Raw genomic sequence first — 27,343 nt, forward strand, 5'->3', positions numbered from 1 at the left:
AAGTTAATCACAAACAAAATTGACTAATGTTAAGGAGGAGCGAAATCTCACATCAAACATTTACAGCTCAATTTACTTTTGGCCTTTTTGAGTTATCATTAAGTAACTGAAGCAGTAACTCTCACATTTCTTCTAACATTGGCAATTTCAGTCTTGGCAAAAAATATTTCTGTATTTCAGTCCAGTGTATGGACTCCATTTTGACAGAAAAATCTTTGCACATTAACTCTTTGCATTATGCTTATGACATGGTTTTCTGAAAATTGCAATGCAAATTATTCCATGATTTCTCTCTCCTCCCAAGGAACTGGTACCCCATATGCTTATTAAATTTGTTAAAGTGCTTCCGAGCAATGCACATTTTATCCTCTTAACAGTCAAATTAGTATATACTCCAGCAATTACTTAATGTACTCTAATGAGATTTCCCTGCAAAATGGCAGGATTCATTTATTTTAATGCGCCAAGCTCCTTCCACAGAGTTTATGCATCGCCTCCCTCCGGATCGCAAGTAGGGCTGGAGTCATAAATAGTGGAGTGTATATTGCTCTGTAGCTTCTGCTCCAAGTTCTGAAGTGGAGGACTGCGATCCTGTAGCAACTAATGCTCAGGGAAGATCACAGCACTTCAGGGAGCTGATGACCCCTGCTGTGGTACAAGAAACCAAAACTCAAATTAAATGCTTTTCGAGTGATGGATTTACTTGTGTGTGTGGTTTAAAGTGGTTTATATCATTACTGATCTTTGTGCTTCCTAAAGGCTATAGATTAAAATATTTGTAGTGAAAATGAAACAAAAACATTCTTGTTACACACACACACACACACACACACACATTTTGTTTGTATATCTATCTATCTATCTATCTATCTATCTATCTATCTATCTATCTATCTATCTATCTATCTATCTATCTATCTATCTATCTATCTATACAGTTAGGTCCATATATATTTGGACACTGACACAAATTTTGTTTTTTTTACCTGTTTACTGAAACATATTCAAGTTATACATGTCTATTATATAATGGACATGGACATAAAGTCCAGACTTTCAGCTTTCATTTGAGGGTATCCACATTAAAATTGGATGAAGGGTTTAGGAGTTTCAGCTCCTTAACATGTGCCACACTGTTTTTAAAGGGACCAAAAGTAATTGGACAATTGACTCAAAGGCTATTTCATGGGCAGGTGCAGGGCAATTCCTTCATTATGTCATTCTCAATTAAGCAGATAAAAGGCCTGGAGTTGATTTGAGGTGTGGTGCTTGCATTTGGAAGATTTTGCTGTGAAGAAAACATGCAGTCAAAGGAGCTCTCCATGCAGGTGAAACAAGCCATCCTTAAGCTGCGAAAACAGAAAAAAAACATCTGAGAAATTGCTACAATATTAGGAGTGGCAAAATCTACAGTTTGGTACATCCTGAGCAAGAAAGAAAGAAAGAAAGAAAGAAAGAAAGAAAGAAAGCACTGGTGAACTCATCAATGCAAAAAGACTTGGACACCCACAGAAGACAACAGTGGTGGATGATCGCAGAATAATTTCCATGGTGAAGAGAAACCCCTTCACAACAGCCAACCAAGTGAACAACACTCTCCAGGAGGTAGGCATATCAATATCCAAATCTACCATAAAGAGAAGACTGCATGAAAGTAAATACAGAGGGATCACTGCACGGTGCGAGCCACTCATAAGCCTCAAGAATAAAAAGGCTAGATTGGACTTTACTAAAAAACATCTAAAAAAGCCAGCACAGTTCTGGAAGAACATTCTTTGGACAGATGAAACCAAGATCAACCTCTACCAGAATGATGGAAAGAAAAAAGTATGGTGAAGGTGTGGTACAGCTCATGATCCAAAGCATACCACATCATCTGTAAAACACGGTGGAGGCAGTGTGATGGCTTGGGCATGCATGGCTGCCAGTGGTACTGGGTCACTAGTGTTTATTGATGATGTGACACAGGACAGAAGCAGCCAGATGAATTCTGAGGTATTCAGAGACATACTGTGTGCTCAAATCCAGCCAAATGCAGCCAAACTGATTGGTCGGCATTTCATAATACAGATGGACAATGACCCAAAACATAAAGCCAAAGCAACCCAGGAGTTTATTAAAGCAAAGAAGTGGAATATTCTTGAATGGCCAAGTCAGTCACCTGATCTCAACCCAATTGAGCATGCATTTCACTTGTTAAAGACTAAACTTCAGACAGAAAGGCCCACAAACAAACAGCAACTGAAAACCGCTGCAGTAAAGGCCTGGCAGAGCATTGAAAAGGAGGAAACACAGCGTCTGGTGATGTCCATGAGTTCAAGACTTCAGGCAGTCATTGCCAACAAAGGGTTTTCAACCAAGTATTATAAATTAACATTTTATTTACAATTATTTAATTTGCCCAATTACTTTTGAGCCCCTGAAATGAAGGGATTGTGTTTAAAAAATGATTTAGTTCCTCACATTTTTATGCAATCATTTTGTTCAACCCACTGAATTAAAGCTGAAAATCTGAACTTCAACTGCATCTAAATTGTTTTGTTCAGAATCCATTGTGGTAATGTACAGAACCAAAATTAGAAAAATGTTGTCTCTGTCCAAATATTTATGGACCTAACTGTATATATATAAAATTTATATAATTTTTTTTCCGCTTATCAAATCTCAAACAGTGGAAAATGTTCCTTTATAATATTTACCTATCAGAGAAGCCCCTGGATTTCATGACCGATGGTTACAACTAATTTACTTGGAGATGCTGAAGTGTATCTAACAGTATTAAACCTCATGGACTTTGGATCATTTTTCACATTTTAGATGCTATCATCTTATGGAATCTATTCCATTGAGTGGTCTCAGTCAATCAACATTGTTTTCACTTTATCTGAGGAAAAACACACAGCTAACAGTTATATGAAAATAAAGCATACTGGGATGGGGTGATATGGCCCTATGCGAAGCAAAGGTATTGTTACATGTGTATTCTTTGTAGAACAGCATGGTCCAAAGGGAGTCATTTCACTTGTACCACACTGATTTTACGACAATTACATTTTTCATGTATTACTGAACAACACATTGCACTTTTTAACATTTATAGTTACTTTTAGTTGTGGAATGTCTGAGACTAGTTCCTGTTATCAGTTACATTATAGCAGCTATTAAAACAGTCATTTGCCCACCAGACAAACTTTTCTTACTCTCTTGAAGTTAATAAGACAGAGAAATGCAGCTGGTCCTCTCTCCTGAAGACTCCCTTGTGTTGGGAAACATCTAGACCATTACAAAGTGCTGACATCTGAACCTCCTCCCAAAAATGTTACATAAACATTTCCTAACAGAAAAACTCTCCACATCAATGATTTTACAGTTTTCTTTGTAAAACTACACATCATTTAATTATTTTATTAATAGGATTAGATTATGTATGATGTCCACCATACAAGTCCCTGTGAATGAGCTATTACTATAGGAATGATCAGTCATTAGTTTGAACTAGTGTATTAAATTACGCATATCATATGCTGCTCAAGAAAATTAATGCATACCTTCTCATTTGAGAATTCAATCATGTTGTGGTATAATTACTTTTACACCATCCCAGTAGATTGTGAAGTAAAGTGGACAAAAAAAAGTTTGCATAGGATTTAACATTCTTCAGATCTAACATTCCACATAATAATCCATTTTATTACAGACCTGCTGGCCTGAAAATGGCTTGGAACCTTTGATGGGCCTATTTGCTTTTTCTCCCTCTGTCTTGTCTGCCCCCATCTCCATTATGGCCCTGAACTTTAAAAGCCTGAGCTGAAACTCACAACCAGAACTCTGAATGCAGGCAGACTCCATCTATTTGCGGAATAAATCTAATGTGGTGCCTTATGGCACACAAAACAGTTTAGTCGCTACATTACAGGCAGAGTTTTGGATCCAGAAGTTTGGATGTAGAACTGAAACACAGTTTTGACTGGTTTGCCCTGTGTTAACATAGTCTTGTCTTTTGGTTTACAGGAGGGATTTTTGAACAAACGGATGGTCCAGTCTCACTTGTCAGTGCTGAGGAGCTGGCCTTTAAGTTTGCCGTCAATAACATCAACAGAAACAGGACATTATTGCCAAACACAACATTAACGTACGACATCCAGCGGATTAATATCTATGATAGCTTTGAGGCCTCAAGGAAAGGTGAGTCAACTTAATCAGATGAATTTTATAAGACTGTACTATTGAAATAACTTCAAAACTAGATAATGAAGAAATGTTATTTATCACATGTACACTCAATCACAGTGAAATGTTTCCTCTGCACTTAACCCATCTGAAGCAGTGTACACACACAAGTGAGGAATAAGTGCACACACATACCCAGAACAGTGAGCAGCTATGCTACAGCACCCAAAGAGCAGTTGGGGGTTAGGTGACTCGCTCAAGGACACTTCAGTCCAGCCTTCATGGCTGTCCCATGTTAACCTAACCACATGCTTTTGAACTGTGGGGGAAACCAGAGCGCCCAGAGGAAACCCACACAGACATGGAGAGAACATGCAAACTTCACACAGAAAGGCCCCCTTGGCCACTGGGCTTGAACCCAGAACCTTCTTGCTGTGAGGCGACAGTGCTAACCACTACACCACCGTGCCACCCACAATAAGTAACTAGTCATTTGTGTGTTAAAGGGATAGTTCGGGATTTTTGACATGAATCTGTATGGCATCCCCATCAATAGTGTCGTGCAAACACACTGACTTACCCCTGACAGCATCCTGTGAGTCCAGTTCTTGTCCAGTTTTGGTCCAGACGAAAGTAGTCTGGCAAGTTTGTTGGGGTCACGAAAGTAAAACGTTTTTCGTCTCAAAACAGTATGTGTTCAAAAGAGTGATATATTTGCATCACAAAACCGTTGTCAAATAAAAAGTCAGACCTTGAAATCGCTTGGCACTATTTTCTCTCCCTTCTTATCACTGCGCGCTGCCGGCTTCATCCAGCTGCGGCTCCAGCTTCAAGGATAAGCTGGAGCCGCATAAGTAGGAGTCCCGGCGGGTGGTTTGTATTCGATTTGTTTATATCCCGACCTTGTTAGCTGTCAGATTTATGTTCATGGACCCGGTAAGCTGGTAAATAATATCTATTATTATTTTTTTTCTTTACCAAATTCTAACAGAAAACGAGAGCGCCCGAAAGGGAAAGCTGAGCCGAGCCGCCTCACGGCTGTAATGCAAATTGCTTTCCTCCTCAGTATACAAGTGCGCTTCCATGGCAGGGAAAAAGAAACTACCACTGCTGCCTATGTAGTGCCCTATTTATACAAATAGGAGTCATTCAGGATTCAGCCATGACACGGAGCAAAAACATGGCTGAATCCTGAATGACTCCTATTTGTATAAATAGGGCACTACATAGGCAGCAGTGGTAGTTTCTTTTTCCCTGCCATGGAAGCGCACTTGTATACTGAGGAGGAAAGCAATTTGCATTACAGCCGTGAGGCGGCTCGGCTCAGCTTTCCCTTTCGGGCGCTCTCGTTTTCTGTTAGAATTTGGTAAAGAAAAAAAATAATAATAGATATTATTTACCAGCTTACCGGGTCCATGAACATAAATCTGACAGCTAACAAGGTCGGGATATAAACGAATCGAATACAAACCACCCGCCGGGACTCCTACTTATGCGGCTCCAGCTTATCCTTGAAGCTGGAGCCGCAGCTGGATGAAGCCGGCAGCGCGCAGTGATAAGAAGGGAGAGAAAATAGTGCCAAGCGATTTCGAGGTCTGACTTTTTATTTGACAACGGTTTTGTGATGCAAATATATCACTCTTTTGAACACATACTGTTTTGAGACGAAAAACGTTTTACTTTCGTGACCCCAACAAACTTGCCGGACTACTTTCGTCTGGACCAAAACTGGACAAGAACTGGACTCACAGGATGCTGTCAGGGGTAAGTCAGTGTGTTTGCATGACACTATTGATGGGGATGCCATACAGATTCATGTCAAAAATCCCGAACTATCCCTTTAATGACCATGCTCTAATTCTTTTTCATTGATTCTTGATGTTTTCCTTTCAAACTGGTCTTCAATGATTAAACCATGTCTATTATTGTATAGTCATACTGTAGGACTTTGAGCGGGTGGGTGGAGCACAGAAGTATGGCAGGCCAGAACTGAGTTTCAAAAAGCTCTTTATTTTCAGCTTTTTCAATCTCCCAGTCAGACAGAAATGCACACACATACCAGGTTGGGGAGAGAGCTCCCTTCCTCTGCTCTCTCTCTCGTTATATAGGGCGCGGTCACTGGGGAAGACACACAAACACAGGTTAACTGACATCAGGTGCAGTGATTCTGCCACTTACAGTACCTTCCCTGACTCCACCCTCCGGTCACAGACCGACGCTTGACCATGCCCCCGCTGCCACACATACCATGCCTTTTCAAGAACTGAAAAAAATTGAAAACTGACTGTCACAGTTCCCTGACAGGGGTGGACACTGAACAGATAGGCAGGTAGGTTCAGATTGACCTTCAGGTTTTATTCCCAGCCAACCCCCCCCCCCCCCCCCAAAAAAAAAAAAAAAAAAAACCCACTTCCCAGTGTCTGTGAAGGTTCTCAGTTCTAAACTGAAGAAGCCTTTCAGATGAGAGGTGAAACATCTTCAAGGATTTCAAGCAAGTCCAGTTGCCTTCTTTAGCACCTATGGTTTACGATGACCTGGATGACTGAGAACCTTCACAGACATATTTCCACATAGTTTGGGATGAGAACCCTTTGACTGGTGCAGGAGTATGAGAGAACTTACACACTTCCCAGTGGTCTATAAATAAAAGCTTTGGAACCACTGGATGTGGGGCGTGAGCCGAGCACAGGGTGAAAGGGTGTCCCAGCAGGTAGTAAAGGAGGGTGAGGACCATCCATTTAATGGCCAAGCACTCTTTCTCAATGGTGCTGTACTTTGTCTCTCGCATGGAGAGCTTGTGGCTGATGTACAGCTCCTCTCCCTTCACCATTTAAGAAACCTTTATTATTCGTCACATGCACACTTCAAGCACAGTGAAATTCATTCTCTGCATTCAACCCATCTGAAGCAGTGAACACAAGCACACACACCCAGAGCAGTGGGCAGCTCAGAGCGCCCGGGGAGCAGTCAGGTGTCCGGTACCTTGCTCAAGGGCACCTCAGCCCAAGGCCGCCCCACGTCAACTGAACTGCATGTCTTTGGATTGTGGGGGAAACCGGAGCACCCGGAGGAAACCCACGGGGAGAACATGCAAACTCCACACAGAAAGGCCCTTGCCAGCCGCTGGGTTCGAACCCGGAACCTTCTTGCTGTGAGGCGACCGTGCTAACCACTACACCACCGTGCCACCCATTTGAGACAAAATGGCCCTCAGCCCTCTGTCCAACATGTCAGTCTGTAAAAAAAAAAAAAAAGGGAGAGAGAAGTCAGGGGAGTGTAAAATTGGTCCCACACACAGTGTAGCTTTTACCTGGGTAAAGGCCTGTTGGCATGGCTCCATCCACTGGACCAGATCTGGTGCTCCCTTTTTAGTGAGGTCAGTCAGCAGGCTGGTGATGTTTGAATAATTAGGCACGGACGTACAATAATAGCCAGCCAGCCCCAGGAACTGTCTCACCCCCCTTTTTGGTCTTGGTCCTTGAATAGGCCGCAATTGCTGTGGTCTTGTCAATTTGGGGATGCACCCACCCATTACCCAATTGGAAGCCCAGATACCGTACCTCCACTCGCCCAGTTGCAGAATTCTTCAGATTAGCTGTGAGTCCACACGCTTCAACGATTCTAGTACAGCCCTGAGGTGTTTCATGTGCTGCAGCCAATCATTACTGGCTTTAATGTCATTATGGTAGGGTGCGGCGTAAACAGCATGTGGACGAAGAATTTTATCCATGAGCCGCTGAAACATTTCAGGAGCCCCCAATAACCCAAATGGAAGGGTGACAAACTGGTTTAAACCAAATGGGGTGGAAAAGACTGTTTTTTCTTGGGATAAGGGGAACAAAAGAATCTGCCAATATCCCTTCATTAAATGCAGTGTCGAATAAAAATGGGCCACACCTAACTGATCAAGCAGTTCATCGATGTGAGACATTGGGTATGCGTCAGATTTAGACACCATGTTGACTCTTCTGTAGTCCACACAGAACTGGACCGACCAGTCAGTTTTGGGAACCAACACTACTGGGCTTCCCCAGTCACTGTACGACTCCTCTATATTCCCATCTCGAGTATGGCTTTCAGTTCATCCTGAAATACAGGGTTTTTTTGTGTGTTTGGGTAAGCAGTATGGGTGGCTATGCACCTATGCACCACCACCCCTGGGGGCATCTCGATGTGGTGTTTTATGTGGTGGGTGCAACCAGGCAGGTGTGAGAACACATCAGAAAACTCCCTTTGCAACCTGGCAACCTCCATGAGTTGGGATGGCAAGAGGTTGTCTCCACAGGGGACCGGGGCGGGATGAGTAGTGGATTTTGTTTTAAGCTCCCTCCCCAGCTTCTCCCTCTCCAGAATTACCATTGCCAATGCCATAGGGACCCCCTCATTCCATAGGTTGAGCAGATTATGGTGGTATATTTGCCATGCCCCACCCCTATCTATTCGCTTCACCTCATAGTTGACATCCCCAACTCTCCGTGTGACCTGAAAGGGCCCTTGCCACTTGGCTAGTAATTTAGAGCTCAATGTGGGTAATAGTATGAGAACTTTATCACCTGGTGTGAATTCTCTAAGGCATGCCCCCTGTTATACAGCTGGGACTGACACTCTTGCACCTCCCACAAATTCTCTTGGGTTAGGTGACTGAGTTTGGGTTAGATCTGGAGATTTACATGCATGTCAAGAACTTATTGAATATCATTTTTGCTGTCAGAAGGCCCCTCCTCCCAATTTTCCCTAATGACGTCTAGGATGCTCTGAGGCTTGCACCCATATAATAACTTGAATGAGGAAAACCCCATAGAGGATTGCGGAGCCTCTTGTACTGCAAACAACAGGGGCTCAAGCCATTTATCCCACTCACAAGTGTCTTTGCTTACGGACTTATGAATCAAGTTCTTAAGAGTGCTGTTAAATTGCTTGACTAGGCCATCTGTTTGTGGGTGTAAGACACTGGTGCGGATCGATTTAACCCCAAATAACTAATAAAGTTCACAAACTGTGCGTGACATGAATGTAGTGTACTAATCAGTCAGGATTTCTTTCAGAATCCCAGCTTGGGAGATAATTTTAAACAGCGCCTCTGTGACACTTTATGCAGTGATGTTACACAGCAGCACTGCTTCCAGGTATCGCGTTGCATAATCCACCAGGACTAAAATAAAGCAATGCCCTCAAATAGTCCACTATAATGGCCTGAAAAGATGCATCCCAATTTTTTTGAAGGGGGTCTTGATTAAAGGAAGAGGATGCTATGGCGCTTTTGGAGTGGCCGCTGGATTTACCAGTTGGCACTTGCCTCATGCTGCACACCAACTGTAGACATCCCCACAAATCCCTGTTCAGTAGAACCAGGCAATGAGTTGGGCTAGTGTTTTGTCCTGCCCCAGGTGTCCAGCTATTAGGTTATAATGAGCTGCATGGAACAGGGGTTCTCTGCAGCTTTTGGGAATCAATAATTGTGTGATCTGCTCTCCTTTTTGAGTGTCCTGCATCACTTGATACAGTTGAGCTTTAATTATTGCAAAGTACTTGTGGGAGTGTGTGATGTTTGGGTGGAGGTTCTGGCCATTGATTACTCTCACTTGGTCGAATGCATGCTGCAGGGAGTGGTCTTGCGACTGCTCCAGAGGGAACTCCATTAGTGAATCCTTGAGGGAGTGTGGAGCTGATGTAGCCCGGATGGCTTTCCCGACAATGTCACACTGGGATTCCTCTTGGTGCGCTACGGCAGGACCCACCCACCACTACTTGCTCCATTAGGCTTTTAAACCCCTGTCAATCAGTTCCCAGGATTAGTGGGTACATGAGGCATGGGCTAACCACCACCTTGACACTAATTTTTTCCCCGAAATTGAATCTTGACGGTATCTGTGGGTATGTGTGTATATCCCTGTGCACACAGCGAACCTTCACCCAACGTGCTGTACCCAATGCTTCGCCTTGAACTAAGCTATGTTGAATTGATGTTTGATTGCAGCCTGAATCCACCAATGCATGATATGTATCCCCTTGGATACTCTCTGGTATGCAGTATGTTCCAGCTCGATTGGGGGAAATTCTAGCATGTTGGGGATCTGGACCACTGGCCCCACCTCCGTCACCTGACGCTGGTCTTGGAAGTGCCCAGGTTCCCTGCAGTGCCAGCACACCAGCCCAGGCCTCAGCTCTGCACTGTTGGGGTAAGGAATGCTCACCTGTGGGGAAGACACAGGAACATAAGGGGAAGAGGGGGAAGGGGAACCACGGGCTTGGGGAGCTGGCTGTGGGATGATTGGCCCCTGCTTCCATGGTACTAGGAGGGAGGGGAGGAATGGGGGGATCAGGATGAGTGAGAGAGAGAGAGAAGAAGAGGCAGGATGTCTGCCTGCCACTGGAACCACTGCCAGATGGTCCTCCGACAGCTCAATGGCTCAATCCAGCGACACCAGGTGGTGGCACTGGACCCATTTCGTTGTCCCCCTCAGCTTCTGAGTAAAGCTGACCGCACACCTTCCCGATTTGCTTACGATTTTGTCAGGCCGATTAAATCGCTTGCGAATCGTAAACGTGTGTGGGGGCACCTCATAGCCGATTTCATTGGTTCTCAGTTGCTCGTTTCAGATCAAACTCATCTTGATATTTTCGGATGTGATCTCCTCGTATGCAACACAATCGGTAGTGTGTGCATTGTTACTACGATCTCATCGGTTACAATAATTTTAAACAGCCAACTGGTGTGCCAGGATTGATCACACGCGGACTGCAGACCAGGAAGCACAACTTGTGTCACTTTGGGAAGTGTCCACCTGTCTTTATGACACTAGTTCATCTGATTACAGCAAACAGGAAAAGAGGAATGAGGCTATGGCTGTAATTGTGTCAGCTTTGAAAATGCCTGGTAAAGTATTATGGCATTGTCAGTGGTACAGAAATCGCTTGTCTGGAATCCCGAAACAAGTTGAATTTTAAGAACGACTGAACAAATTTGAATCAATTCTTATTATTGATTTGTTTAGTCGGGATTATTATACCTTTTTGATTCTAATATTCAAAATTTAATACTTCTATATGTATGTACGTACGTACGTATGTACGTATGTATTATATATATTTTATACTATCACGTGATATCTTGAAGACGTGACCATCTATCCGGGCTGAATGTGTATGATGTCTCGCAAATGTGTGCAGGGAATTTTGAACCGATCAAATTGGGCCCATGTACTCGTAACCAATCGCCCGACACACGGAGCCCCAATGAAATCAGGAAGGTGTGCGCTGGGCTTAATGAACTGCTCCAGTGCCACTGCATCGATGACCCCCTTGACGTCGCGGTCTTCTGCCCTCAGCTACTGTCAGCAGGCATTTCATAGCTGCTGGGCATAGGCGAAGGGCCAGCTGACCTCCTCCAGCATCAACACATGGAAGCGCTGTCAGTGTTGCTTGGGGAAGCAGCTGACTCATTGCAGGATCGTGCACATTAGGTCTGCATCTTCCAGCCGGCTGTCTGCAGGCAGTTGCTGAGCCATGAGCTGTGCTTCACCGGTCAGGAGTGGTAGAAGGCTCGCTGCTTCTCCAGCCACCCTGATGCCTTTGCAGCTTGTTCGAAGAGCTCCAAAAAGGTCTCTGGGTCATCGTGCAGTCCCATCTTTGTAAGGGTGACCCCACGGATTCTGGGGCTGGCACGCCTGCTGGAGTAATGAGGCGCAGGAGCACCTGGCGGTTCTCTTGCTGGGCCTGCAGGAGGGCCTCGAAGTGCTGCTCCTGCTCAGTCTGCCTAGCAACCAGCACCTGGTGCTGGTTTTGTTAGGCAGCGGCAAGGGCATGGACAAGCTCCTTGAATGGGGAAGACATGGAGACAGTTCCCTTTCAGTGTCCCAGGTTTTGGCACCAGTGTAGCAGTTCCCTGACAGGGGTGGGTGCTGAATAGAAAGGCAAGTGGGTTCAGGTTCATCTTCAAGTTTTATTTCTAGTGAAAACCAAACAAAAACACGCTTTCCACTGGTCTATAACTAAAAGCTTTTCACTACCAATATGCAATGCATGGATGTAACTCCAGCCACAGAGAAAAACAACTCTCTCTGCTTCTGTTCCCCTTTTATCTGCTCCTCATCACTGCACACAAACACACCGACACAGCACATTAATTAACCACAGGTGCTTCCACTTTTCCACTCACCTTCCCCAGCTTTGCTCTCCATTCACAAACTGGTACTCGACCATGCCCCTACTGCCACACTGACATTTGAGTTGTCGTAAAATACAGCTTTAAAATCATTACATTATTCACATAAATGTTATTCACACACAAGGTATTGAATCTTTCTGAAAGTGTTAACTTAAGCTCTATTTTTGCCAGCTTGTGACCAGCTGTCTTTAGGTGTTGTGGCCATATTCGGGCCATCTCATAGCTCCTCGTCAAATGCAGTACAGTCCATCTGCAATGCACTGGAGGTTCCACACATCCAGGTGAGGTGGAAACATCACCCCATGGACAACAGAGACACATTTTATGCCAACTTGTATCCGGACTACTCCTCCCTCAGCTACGCCATCCTGGATCTGGTACAATTCCTCAAGTGGAAAACAGCCACTGTGGTGTATGATGACAGCACTGGTGAGATATAATACCTCCTTAGTTTTACACACACGCACACACACACACACACACACCCTATGCTAAACATCTAATGTCACTCTACATTTGTTTTGCCTACTGTGTACAGGTTTGATTAGACTCCAGGAGTTGATCATGGCCCCTTCCAGGTACAATATAAGGCTGAAGATCCGACAACTCCCTCTGGATACTACTGACACCCGCCCCCTGCTGAAGGAGATGAAGAGGAGCCGAGAGTTTCGCATCATCTTCGACTGTAGCCATATCATGGCTGCACAGATTCTTAAACAAGTCAGTTTATATGTTGTTTTTGAGTAAGGAAAATTACTGAAACCAATTTGTTATCTATACACACTAATACAATGGTATTTAAACATAAAACAGGAGTGTGGGATTTATTTAAAGGGTGTCTGCAAAGGAGATACAATGCATATTTAGCTGGTATTTAGGTGAAGTCTTTTTGAGCTGGCACTTATTGAATCAATACCATCTTGGATGTTGACCTATGGTTTCCTGGAGCCAAAGAGGATATTGGATAAATCCCCCCCCCCCCCCCCCCCCCATATCATAGTTATATAAGATAGGTAAGAAGCTTAGCAGTGCAACAGTTTTATAAGCTTCTTATTTCCCCATAGTTTTAGACTGTTCTTACTCAAATCATTCTCTCCTTACTTTGGTGAGTTTAAACCACCTACAGTTGTTTTCTAGGTCAAAATAAAGGCCTCATTATTTCATACTAGAACTTATGAGCAAGTGGTTTCTATAACCCTGATTCTTCTGGTCACCTGTCTGCAGCCTGCCTTACTGTGTAAGCTTCACCTGAACTTCTGTCGCTACATGCATTTCCCTTCAGGCCATAAGGAAATGGGAAATGTGACAGGGCAGGAAGTGTGTCAAAGCTGTCTGCAGGCCAAATCCCATATGGCTTTAAAAAGCCAGGCGATATGTGTAGGTGGACGGAGGGGAGACATGGTGGCAGAAGAAATTAGAATGGACACGTACGAGTAAATATTACAGGAGCAAGTAAAATCAGATGAATCAGCTGTATCATGACTTCCATACAGTCTCTGAATGCTATTATTTCATGGTGGTATAGTCGGTAAAATGGGCTGTGTTCTTTTGGTGAAGTCTAGTTTGGCTTGAAGAGGAGAACAAGACATACCTGAATGAAATTTACTTTTAGTGGTTGGCTAAGCATTGGGTTTGCTATACAACAGATGGTGTAATTAAAGAGGAAATATTGCCACCCTGGGAAATACAGGACTTTCAATGAAGATTAAGTGAGTGAATCAGTAGGAAGTGCATGTGGAAGATGAATAAAATGATGACTCTTTTACTCAGGGCCAAAATTGCAGGTGGAAGAATTTGTATGACATTTGCTCTCCTGATCCACTGAAGAGACTAATGGGGCAAGAATTTAGTCACTTTGAATTTGTCATCTACTTGTACCTCTGACTTTTGGAGTGAGTGTGGTATCAGACAGGACTCAATATGGACATACAGTCCAGTGGTTTTCATCTGTTCTGCAGTTGTAAATACATTTGGTTTTCTTTTGCTTTTTTGAGTTGGTCGTTTATACTGATCGGAAATTAAGGTGCTAACCTTTTTCATTATCTTGTGTTTTTATGTCTCTCCCTCTTTCCCTCATTTCCACCTCCCCATGTCCATTTTTCTCCATGCACTACTCCAGGCTCAGATGATGGGAATGATGACAGAGTACTACCACTACATCTTCACTACTCTGGTAATGTTCCACTATTGTTCAAGCTTTTTGAATCTCATTTATTTTCATCCTGATTTTTTTATGAATAGATTTTAATCGCCAGTTGACGCTGGAGCTGTTCCATAATATTAGATTTGTTTAACAAATCCACAGCGTAATGGTGTCTCCAGTGTCCCTGTGTAAATAACCACCCAGTTTAAGTCAACAAAATTCTTTGAAAAGCTTCTGTGAAAGCAACAGACAGTCAATTGATTGTGCAAGTTGAGAGTTTAATGGAGATAACAATACTTGAGCTATTAACCCAGCATTGGAGTGCCCTTTGAATTAAAACCATCCCAAATGTTTACAGTGATACCCTGACTTAAGTTTTTAAATGCCAGCTCTGCTTCTCATGTGCAATTCTGACTGCCCTTTTGATGCTTCTTATGTATCAAACTGCAAAGCAGGGACACTGGGACCAAGAGCTTATTGTTCCCTATTTTAAGGATTATTGTGCAACATAGTCTGAATACAAATTATCTCAGCATTTGTACAGTGATATTTAAGCCTCTGTATCGTTTCCAGAAAAAAAAGAGACAATATTTAAAGGCAAGGAGAATTTCAGTAGTCTATATATTAACACTTGGAGTTTGTTTTATACTTAAAAGGAATAGGTGTTACAATAACAGATTTTTTAATGTTCCACAATTGTATACATTATACAATTACAAAAAGTTGTTTTCGTGTTCTGCAGGAAAAATGCACATACAATAGGTGACATCAAACACATATTGAGCTACACAATACATGGGGGGGCATGGGGGCATGATAATAATGGCTTGCTAACCTCTTGAAAGGATCATTTTAAGCCGTAAATAAGGAAGTAATTAAGCAAGTAATTCAATTAACCATAATTGGCTCTTGTTTTATATGACTTACTAGTTAATTGTTCTTAATTTCTTAAATTGTTTTATTATTATTTATTTCTGGGACCTCATATTTAAACAGGAGCAGTCGTGTTTAATCAGTGGTACACATTTATGGACTTTGATGAAAACTGATTCACAGTAACTGTGCATACCTTATCAGTCCAATCATATTAATTCTCAAGATATTTTCATTCTATGATTAACTGGGATGTGAAATTTAAAATGATTAAAATAAAAGCCTCAATCAATTGAAAAAAACAACATTTTTCTTATGAAAAACATAATCATGCATATAAATATTTTTATGAGCCAATTTCAACATTTCGAACAAAAGTACAGAAAGCTCATACAGTAGCAGAATGCTACATTGTTGTTATGCTTATGAATTGTTCAGTGTTGTTCTGTCTGTTGGATTTCATAAATAACTATTATGGCCCTTTTCCACTACCCTTTTTCAGCTCACTTCAGCCCGACACGGCTCGCGTTTCGACTACCTCAGAACAGCATGACTCAGCTCGCTTCAGCCCTACTCAGCTCCCAAAACTCGCATGGTTTTGGAGTGGGGCTGAAGTGAGCCAAACCGAGCCGAGTGGGGCTAGGGGCGTGAGGAGACACTCCCCTGTGCACTGATTGGTGAGGAGGAGTGTCCTCACATGCCCACACACACCCCGTGAGCACGCTGGGATCTGTAAACACCGTAAACCCGGAAGAAGAATAATTACGAATTACGAGAATTTCTGAAGCCTTATGCACCTCGCCTCATCTATACGCTCTTGCCAGTATCTGTTGGCGTTGTCGGTGACAACAAGCCACAGCACCAAGACCAGCAACACTAACGACTCCATGTCCTCCATGTTTATTGTTTACTATCCGGGTCGTGAGACTACCGCTTAAAAGGCCACTGATGTCACTGTTTGCTCCGCCTAACGACATCACGTGACGTCCACCCACTTTCGCTAACTCCACCCAATGTGTCCACCCACTTCCAGCCAGCACGGTTCAGCGCGGTTGTAGTCGAAATGCAACTCCAACAGCCCCACTCAGCTCGACTCAGCCCAACTCAGCACGGCACGGCTCAGCCCAACTCAGCCGCGTTGGTAGTGGAAAAGCGGCATTATATTACCAAAACAAAACTAGCATCAAATATGGCCACAAGTCTGTGCTTGTTTATGGTCATACATGCCCCAATGAGATATATCAAGTTCAAACAGATGCAGCAACTAGAAACACTTAAACTGACTGAGATCAATTGAAATCAAGAAATGTTTGCATGAATCAAATAAATAGACATTACAATAACAATAGACATATATGTATCAGATGTAGATACAAGTTTTGAGCTATTATTGCTGTCTCACTGGTCTAATGTACTATTTCAATGGCCATCACACTTGCGGAATATTTGGTCAGTGCAAGCATGCATCCTTCCCTAAATACAGTCAAGCCGGAAAGTCTGCACACCCCTTTCACCTTCAACATGTTTTATTACATTACAGACTTATTCTACAACAGATTGAGTTCCGTTTTTGTCACAAAATTCTACACAAAATAGCCCATAATGACTAAGTGAAAGCAGGTTTTTAGACATTTGTGCTAATTTATTAAAAATCAAAATATGAAATATCATATGTACAGAAGTGTGCACACCGTTTGATATGACACTCAGAAGTGAGCCGAGTTGCATTTTGTTTCCACTGATACTGCTTGAGATGTTTCTACAACTTAATTGGAGTCCAGCTGTAGTAAATTCAGTTGATTGGACACGATTGGGGATTGCCAACACCTGCCTATATAAGGTCCCACAGTTGACAGTGCATTTCAAAGCAAACTCCAAGCCATGGGGTCAAAGGAATTATTTGCAGACCTCAGAAACAGGATTGTGTCAAGGTATAGATCTGGAGAGGGCGGCACGGTGGTGTAGTGGTTAGCGCTGTCACCTCACAGCAAAAAAGTCCTGGTTCGAGCCCCGTGGCCGGCAAGGGCCTTTCTGTGCGGAGTTTGCATGTTCTCCCTGTGTCCGCGTGGGTTTCCTCCAGGTGCTCCGGTTTCCCCCACAGTCCAAAGACATGCAGGTTAGGTTAACTGGTGACTCTAAATTGACCGTAGGTGTGAATGTGAGTGTGAATGGTTATCTGTGTCTATGTGTCAGCCCTGTGATGACCTGGCGACTTGTCCAGGGTGTACCCCGCCTTTCGCCCATAGTCAGCTTGGATAGGCTTCAGCTTGCCTGCGATCCTGTAGAACAGGATAAAGCGGCTAGAGATAATGAGATGAGATAGATCTGGAGAAGGGTACAGAAAAATTGCTGCAGCTTTACAAAGAGCACAGTGGCCACCATCATTCATAAATAGAAGAAGTTTGGAACCACCAAGAGTCTTCCTAGACCTGGCCACCTGGCCAAACTCAGCGACTGGGGAAGACGGGCCTTGGCCAGGGAGATGAGCAGGAACCCGCAGGTCACTCTGACAGAGCTCCAGCGTATCCTTATGGAGATGGGAGAACCTTTCAGAAGATCAACCATCCAGGCAGCACTCTACAAATCAGGCCTTTATGGTAGAGTGGCCAGACGGAAGCCACTCCTTAGTAAAAGGCACATGACAGCCCACTTGAAGTTTGCCAAAAGGCACCTAGAGGACTCTCAAACCATGAGAAACAAGATTCTCTGGTCTGATGAAACCAAAATTGAAATTTTTGGCCTGAATACCAAGCGTCACATCTAGAGGAAACCAGGCACCGCTCATCACCTGGCTAATGCCATCTCTACAGTGAAGCATGGCAGAATCATGATGTGGGGATGTTTTTCAGCAGTGGGAATGGGGTGACTAGTCCTGATAGAGGGAAAGATGAATGCAGCTAAGTATACTGAGATCCTTGAAGAAAACCTGCTCCAGAGTGCTCTGGACCTCAGACTGAGGTGAAGGATTACCTTCCAACATGACAATGACCTGCAGCACACAGCCAAGAGAATAAAGGAGTGGCTTCGGAGAAAGTCTGTGAATGTCCTTGAGTGGCCCAGCCAGAGCCCAGATCTGAATCCAGTTGAACATCTGTGGAAGGAGCTGAAAATGGCTGTGTACCAATGCTCCCCATCCAATTTGACGGAGCTTGCAAGGATATGCCAAGAGGAATGGGCAAAAATGTCCAGAAACAAGTGTGCCAAACTCCTAGCTTCTTTCCCAAGACACCTTGAAGCTGTAATTGCTGCCAAAGGTGCATCAACCAAGTATTAGGCTAAGGGTGTGTACAGATATATAACCCCTAAATAACCTATTTTTGTCATTAAAATAAAATTGCATATTTTCTAAAAACCTGTTTTCACTTCGTAATTATTGGCGATTGTGTGGAAATGTGTGAGGCAAGAAATGAACTCAATCTATTGCAGAATAAGTCTGTAACATAATAAAACGTGGAGAAGGTGAAAGGGGTGTGCAGACTTTCTGGCTTGACTATAGTAGTACAGAGCAATAGTAACAGTAGCTACAAAAAAGGATGTCAGTTGTTTTACAAATATTTCACTTTTTCACCACAATTTTAAACACAACCAGATCTCATCTCATCTCATTATCTCTAGCCGCTTTATCCTTCTACAGGGTCGCAAGCAAGCTGGAGCCTATCCCAGCTGACTACGGGCGAAAGGCGGGGTACACCCTGGACAAGTCGCCAGGTCATCGCAGGGCTACACAACCAGATACCCAAGTTAATTTGAATACAACACTGGTTCTAAAAAAAGTTGGGATGCTGTGTAAAATGTAAATAAAAACAGAATGCAATGATTTTCAAATCCTTTTCAAACTATATTCAGTTCAACACAAAATACAAGCTATTTAGGGTGTTTTCACACTTGGTCCCTTTCAGCCACCTAACCGAACTCAGATCGATGACTCAGCATTTTTTGCGCATATGTGAACACTCCAACCGTACCCAGACCCCTTTAAAGCGAACCGAACTGAGACCACCTCAGGAGGAAACTCAACTTCCTTTTGGAACTTACCACAGCCGCTTTACAGTTCTCTGAACTTAGTGACTGATGAGTTGGCCACAATAATATAACTATATTATAAATAAATAATATAATATATATAAATATATAAAAAAATTTATATATATATATATATATATATATATATATATATATATATATATATATATATATATAAAAATAATACATTTATTTTCCTTAATCCGCACTATTTTGATCAAAGAATACAGCAGGGCAAGCATGGCAGCAGACATTTTGATTCAAGAGAAAATTACCCAGAATTCCGTGCACTGGGGGTCTGAGGGCTCTAGAGGACCTGGTGTGAACAGAAAGAGGACTGAGGCCCCATCAAAGCTTAACTGGACCAGAAAGAGAACCCAGTCCTCTTTGTAATAAATTCACAGTGTGAACACAAAAAGAACTGAGTTCTTTTTCTGTTGGTCCACTTTTTGGTCCACTTAAAGAGGACTGAGTCTGGTTCCTTTAAAGGGGACCAGGTGTGAAAACACCCTTAATGTTCAAAATTTATTGTTTTTTTGTAAATACACACTCATTCTGAATTTGATGCCTGCAACACATTCCAAAAAGGTTTGCATGTTTACCATTGTGTTACATCACCTTTTCTTTTAACAACACTCAGTAAGTGTTTGGGAAATGGGGACACTAATTGTGAAGTTTTGAATGTGAAATTCGTTCCCATCATTGCTTGATACACTGCAACCCTGCTATAAAGTACTCCTCAGGGATGAGAATTTTCCGCTGATCGGCGGATTTCCGACTTTTTCAGACCAAAATAATCGTTTTTGAGATCGATGTAAATCCGTTGAGAACTTTCGGGGGGGTATGGTTAATGATCTGTGGTCACCTTAAAACGTCTTGATTCCTGGTGGGCTCCAGATTAACACATGTCGTAATTAACATCAACATGTCGTAATTAACATTCACTTTTGCAACAATGTTCGACTTATTTGCGGTAGAATTTTCGGGAAATCCCATCGCGTGCAGTGTGTAAACACAAGTACGCATGCTCTCCACACGTGGCTTGCAATCACCGTTTACCGACCGTACACACTGTTTGACGATATGCATTGGTAACATCGGAAAGACACGTGTTCAGGCAGGATATTTTAGCATATCAACAATGGCAAAAGTCCTAGATAAGAAAGAAGAGGATCGAGTGAGGGAGATTGATAAAGGTGCAGGAATAAAGAACTGTTTTCGATGGGCTTGGTTAGAAAGAACACTGAATGTCGAGATCGACAAGCAGACTGTCACAACGAAGCTTGGTGATCACATACGGAAAATAGACATCCCAGGAAAAGTACTTTGCTCATTGTGTTCTGACATGATAAACTACGCTAGTAGAGGGGCAAGGACTATCGAACTTCACATATACACCAAAAAACACAAAGGTTGGTCGAAAATTATTTTGCCTGTTCAATGATTCATTATATTTATAATGTATATTGCACGAATCAATGCCATGGTGTATATAATATATATCTATCAAATACATGTCATATATAAGTGTGTATCTTTTATAAATGGGGTTAGCTTATCTAATGTAGCATGTTGGGGAGAATCATAGTATCATATCTATATTTCTGATAAAACTTTAGGTAGGATACCATGTATAACTCTCCTACTTATTGCTCATTTCATAGGGGGACGGGGGGGGGGATTGCTAGCATGTGCCGCGCAGGAGCGTCTGCCCAAATTTTTTAGGCCGAGATGAACTTATAGTTTTTGATTTAAAAAAAAATTCCAATATGTAATGCCCATTGTACATGCCTGTTCTTTAATTCAAAATCACCATCTTGATCTTCAAATTGACCATATGGTATATGTATTACATTACACAACATCCTGTCCAGACAAAACCTAGTTAGTACACACGACAGTTGAAAGGGAAGTGATAAGTGATGTTGACTGTTGCCTGCTTAATATGCAAGACCTCCTGCTACCATGATAACATCAGAAGAAAGCTTAAGAGAATTATATGATAGAACTTTTTTCTGGTTTGCACTTCATTTTAAAGGATTAGAGTATATCAACAAAGAACATAAATTTCATATGAGACTGATGATATCATTTTAGACAAACTGAAACTTCTGAGGACAAACTACCAGTTACCAGCATCACTTTAGACTAGTGATAGTAGCAGTGCATCTCATATACATCAACCACTGGTGAAAAGCACAGATGGCCACACTTCCACTGTAAAGCCTCTGACATCAGTAGCTGATCGTGTGAATAATATTGTATTGTGAAAAGTATTGTAACCTTATCACTATTATGAAAAGAACTTCAGAGAAAGCAGCCCAGTCTCCATTTGGTAAGGTATTTTATATATTTAAAAAGTTATATATTCATTCATTTACATTGATATCCACATGTTAACAAAGACATGAATAGCAAAAATGCAGAAATATAATACTGTAGAGCTCTTGTTTATATTAAAAGGTGCATTGATTTTTTGAAATCATCAAATGTGAATTGATTCAAAACAAGTCTCGTGTACCATATTAATCATTTTCACCTGGTAGTCCACCAAGAAGGGGAATTTATTTCCAAATAAACTGCAACTTTTTGCTGATAAAATTTAATGGTTTTGGGGTAAAAAAAAAAAATAGCCAAAAATGATTAGCTCCCGGGGCTCTGCCCCTGGGCCCCGCTGGGTGCCTGTGACCCCCAAACCCCCGGCTTTTTTCAGACTTTTTAAATATTTTTCATTCTCATCCCTGACTCCTTGGGGGACATCCAAATAGTTCCTTATACCGAAAAGTTCGTAATACTGAAATGGACCCACTTGTCACACCAAACACTCACTCTTACATAAAACAAGACCAACTGTGTTTATAGTTTCACTTACTTTACTTAGATATTTATGCAGTAAAGGAAATAAGCCATTCTTTACAATGTCATAAAAATAATCTGAATATTGTAAACTTTCAGTTAGTAAAATTACATGTGGCAGCGAGGGCGTGGTTGAGCATCGGCTGTGAATGGCAAGGAGTCAGGTTGAACCAGGAGGTAACATGATGAGTTACACCTGTGTCTAATTTCTGGCTATTTGTTAATGTGTCTTTGTACGTCTTTGAAATGGCAGTAACGAGAGAGAGCTGTGTTCCCCAACGTGTGTGCGCGCGAGCAAAACCTAAAGTCACTGAAAAGTGAAAGTAAAGAGAAATAAAAAAAAAAATGCACCTTGAACTGTCCCGAATGGAGGTGATTTCTTTGTCTGTTATGAAAATGATGGCGGTTACTGGTGTATTGTTGTCAGTTTCCACCCACTGACTCGCTGTATTTTCTAAATCTTCACCATTCATTTCATTCATGTGCTGCAAATCACTGATGAAGTCAGCAGTCATTTCATCCTTTGATTGATCCTTTGATCACCATTCTCGATAATTGTTAGTGTTTGACACCTAAGCGAGGCTAGTTAAGCCTTTGTTTTATGGCATTAACATTGTCACTAAAGGTGGGGGACACAAACTTAGTTTGTTATATTCAAAAGTTTGTAGTAAAATAGTTTATTATAACATGGCTGCAGTGTATATGACTTTAGTTGCTCACCAGTCCAGGGTCTCCATTGTCATATTTTGTGCATAATGCGCCACACATTTTCAATGGGAGACAGGTCTGGACCACAGGCAGACCAATTTAGCACCCGCATTCTTTTACACCAAAGCTACACTGTTGTAACACATGCAGAATGTGACTTGGCATTGTCTTGCTGGACTAAGCAGGAACGTCCATGAAAAAGACGTCTGGATGGCAGCATATGTTGCTCCAAAATAGAGCCCTGCACTCCCACGGGAGTCCCATGGGACCCGCGGGACCCGACACAAAGCAGTGCGGCACGGGACAAATTTTGAAAGATCATTGCAGGCACAGGCGGGAGGGGGAGTGCACAATGCGGGAGCGGGTGGGAGAGGTGATAAGCTGCAGTCCCGCTAACTAAAAATGTGTTTAAAATAAAATTTATAAATTATTAATTTATGTCCATCATATATAATTTGTGCTGGATATTTTATTTGGCATTAATAAAAACATTTTAAGATGCCTAAATTTGCGGATGTGGTCTAATCTCGCGTACGTTTCCGATTCCTTTCTGCTCTTCCGTGTTTGAGATCTCCGATCATGGTAGAAGAGCAGAGCTCCTCTAGTGAAGCTCACAGTGCTTCAGAAGTAAGTGCTGCTTTAAAAAGAGATACATTTACTGTTAAAAAGTCAAGAGTCCTGAAATCAGACATTTGGAAGTCGTTCTCACTCGTGTAAGACGCAGAGGGAAATCAGCTGCCCTTTGCTTGTTGTGATAAGTGCCAAAAGGTTCTGACATACAACGGCCATAAATCAGGTACATCAGGCCTGAATCGCCATGTATGTACTGTCTTAAAAGGACAACACTTTTTGGAGTTCAGAGGGAACAACACAAAAGTGACAGATGTGTTGAAGGCAAAGACCGTGGAGAAATGTGTTGATTTTGTTGCTGCGGACCTCCGCCCGTATGACAGCATTGCTGGTCGGGGATTAGTTCAGTTAGCCCAACACTTAGGCCCTGTCCACATGGCAACGGATTCAGGTGACTCCGATACAATTGCTTATCGTTTAGGCCTGGCGTCCACACGGCACCGGCGTTTTGGGTGCCCAAAACGCAATCTTTTTGAGAACGGGTTCCAGAGTGGAAAGATCTGGCAACGTTGCCGTTGTGAAGTCGTCTAGATGAGTAGAACGGATTTGTTTACGATGACGTCACAACCACATGACTGTGAGTGCTTCACGCCGGGTAGAAGTGTAACGAACTTGATGCGAGTTGTCAACAAATCCTATAACTTGGTTCATGAAACGTGCTTACAAAATATTTTCACTTTGAATATTTATTGTGTAATGGTGCAAAGTGAGAGAGAGAGAGAGAGAGAGAGAGAGACTCTGCCCTTAGGGCAGAGTCAATCCCGCCAGTAAAAATAGGGAAAAAAAGGAGCGATCTCACCTCTTCAGATGTTGGTTTAAGTCCTACAATACATTCCTCAAAAAGGACGTAGAAGAGCAAATTAATCCATCAATGTGTAGCATTCAGTTTATTCCGGACCATTAAAGACGCCGCCTTCCGCATAGAATCATACGTCATCCTCGCCGCCATATTGGATAGGTCAAAGCGGAGAATAAAGATTCATGTGCTGCGTTTAACTGTACCAACAGGTTTACCGTCCAAACGAGATCACATGGGATTACCTTTCACAGGTGAGAAACAACAAATTAATCCATCAACGTGTAGCATTCAATTTATTCCGGACCATTAAAGACGCCGCCTTCTGCGTAGAATCATACGTCATCCTTGCCGCCATATTGGATAGGTCAAAGCGGAGAATAAAGATTAGCTGCGTTTAACTGTACCAACAGGTTTGCCGTCCAAATGAGATCACATGGGATTACCTTTCACAGGTGAGACTGGAAAAATACTTTTCATTGTATTTGGTCATTATAATGTAATTTTACGAACAGATTTTCCTGACTTTGTGGCTAATATGAAGTCTCGCGCATAATAGTTTATGCGCATGCGTCCTTACTTCTTCTATTGTTCTGGTGTCTCCAAAGGGACCGTCTTACAGCGCCCCTAGAGGTGTGGCATGTGTATTGCATCGTTTTCAGCAAGCGTTGCGTTGCCATATGGACCTGATATTTTACTGATCGTTGCCCATTTGGACGCGATATATTTTTAAATAACATCTCGTTGCCGTTGTCGTGTGGATGTAGCCTTAGTTGACACGGCAGCCACAATAGGCAAATTCGATGTGTGAGATATTCTGCCCCATCCAACAACTGTGTCACGTCATGTAGATGATAGGGCACTCAAGTACTACAGCTTTGGGAAACAGTCGTTTTTTGGATGTTAGTTAGTTCAAACTTGCATCGTACCATATAGATAGTTTTCACTGACGTCACGGCATTCCGGGGAACGCCCCCCAGCCGCCATCTTGGGGGGCAAACAAAACGGACCATCGCCACTAACGGCTATGTTATCTCAGACGAATTTATGAAGTTATATAGTCAGTTTTCTAAAATAAAGATCAATATCAGCAAAATCAAGCAAACAGAAGTATATAGATACATTAGACGACATCTCACGACAACGGCATGCAGCCAAACTGGCCTTGATTGGGGGAATTGACCCCTACGAAGTGGACAAAGATGCATTTTCAAGTGACTATGCAGGGCTGCCAAAGCCTGAAACTGACTTCATCAAACTTTAAAGGCTGTCTGATAGATACAACTTTATATATTCACAGCGCGCCTTTTGGCGGATGCCGCCTGAATCGCACAGATCCGATTTTTTTTTTTAGGGGGGCCGTTGGAGTGTCTGATTATAATTTCAAAGTAAATTCTGTATTAAAATTACTAAATAAGCAAATCTGTTACAGTCCATGAAACAGGAAGTATAAGGATGAGAAAAAAAACTGTTTAAATCGGGAAGCTGCGCACATATGCGCAGTCCTGCACACCGCTCGGGCTGCGCAAATGTGCGCAGCTTTCCGATTTAAACTGTTTTTTTCTCATCCTTATACTTCCTGTTTCATGGACTGTAACGGATTTGCTTATTTAGCAATTTTAATACAGAATTTACTTTGAAATTATAATCAGACACTCCAACGCCCCCCCTAAAAAAAAAAAAAATCGGATCTGCGCGATTCAGGCGGCATCCACCAAAAGGCGCGCTGTTTGCATCCCAAACACAAATTAAATCATACAGAATAGACCTAAAATGTTTTTCAAAAATGACCCTTGCGTGAGTGAAGTGACAAGTTTCAAATAGAAACGTGACAAATGAGCGATATTAAGTGTACATTACAATGTACAGTGGTGCTTAAAAGTTTGTGAACCCTTTAGAATTTTCTATATTTCTGCAAAAATATGGCATAAAACATCCTCAGATTTTCACACAAGTCCTAAAAGTAGATAAAGAGAACCCAGTTAAACAAATGAGACAAAAATATTATACTTGGTCATTTATTTATAGAGGAAAATGATCCAATATTACATATCTGTGAGTGGCAAAAGTATGTGAACCTTTGCTTTCAGTATCTGGTGTGACCCCCTTGTGCAGCAATAACTGCAACTAAACGTTTGCGGTAACTGTTGATCAGTCCTGCACACCGGTTTGGAGGAATTTTAGCCCATTCCTCCGTACAGAACAGCTTCAACTCTAGGATGTTGGTGGGTTTCCTCACATGAACTGCTCACTTCAGGTCCTTCCACAACATTTTGATTGGATTAAGGTCAGGACTTTAACTTGGCCATTCCAAAACATGAACTTTATTCTTCTTTAACCATTCTTTGGTAGAACGACTTGTGTGCTTAGGGTCGTTGTCTTGCTGCATGACCCACCTTCTCTTGAAATTCAGTTCGTGGACAGATGTCCTGACATTTTCCTTTAGAATTCCCTGGTATAATTCAGAATTCATTGCTCCATCAATGATGGCAAGCCGTCCTGGCCCAGATGCAGCAAAACAGGCCCAAAACACGATACTACCACCACCATGTTTCACAGATGGGATAAGGTTGTTATGCTGGAATGCAGTGTTTTCCTTTCTCCAAACTTAACGCTTCTCATTTAAACCAAATTGTTCAATTTTGGGCTCAGCCATCCACAAAACATTTTTCCAATAGCCTTCTGGCTTGTCCATGTGATCTTTAGCAAACTGCAGACAAGCAGCAAGTTTTTTTGGAGAGCAGTGGCTTTCTCCTTGCAACCCTGCCATGCACACCATTGTTGTTCAGTGTTCTCCTGATGGTGGACTCATGAACATTAACATTAGCCAATGTGAGAGAGGCCTTCAGTTGCTTAGAAGTTACCCTGGGGTCCTTTGTGACCTCGCCAACTATTACACGCCTTGCTCTTGGAGTGATCTTTGTTGGTCAACCACTCCTGGGGAGGGTAACAATGGTCTTGAATTTCCTCCATTTGT

At 42.4% G+C, this 27,343-nt stretch overlaps 1 protein-coding gene across 1 annotated transcript in view; it reads left to right on the forward strand.

Annotated features, from left to right (window-relative positions):
* grik3 (glutamate ionotropic receptor kainate type subunit 3) overlaps positions 1-27,343 on the forward strand; it is a 258,630-nt gene that overhangs the window by 108,768 nt on the left and 122,519 nt on the right. The window contains exons 2-5 of the mRNA XM_060922177.1: positions 4,012-4,185; positions 12,509-12,766; positions 12,876-13,057; positions 14,457-14,510. Of these exons, the coding sequence (XP_060778160.1) occupies positions 4,012-4,185; positions 12,509-12,766; positions 12,876-13,057; positions 14,457-14,510 (668 nt within the window). The remainder of the gene's footprint in view (positions 1-4,011; positions 4,186-12,508; positions 12,767-12,875; positions 13,058-14,456; positions 14,511-27,343) is intronic.

This window comes from Neoarius graeffei, chromosome 5, assembly GCF_027579695.1.
Source record: "Neoarius graeffei isolate fNeoGra1 chromosome 5, fNeoGra1.pri, whole genome shotgun sequence".
NCBI classification, from domain to species: Eukaryota; Metazoa; Chordata; class Actinopteri; order Siluriformes; family Ariidae; genus Neoarius; species Neoarius graeffei.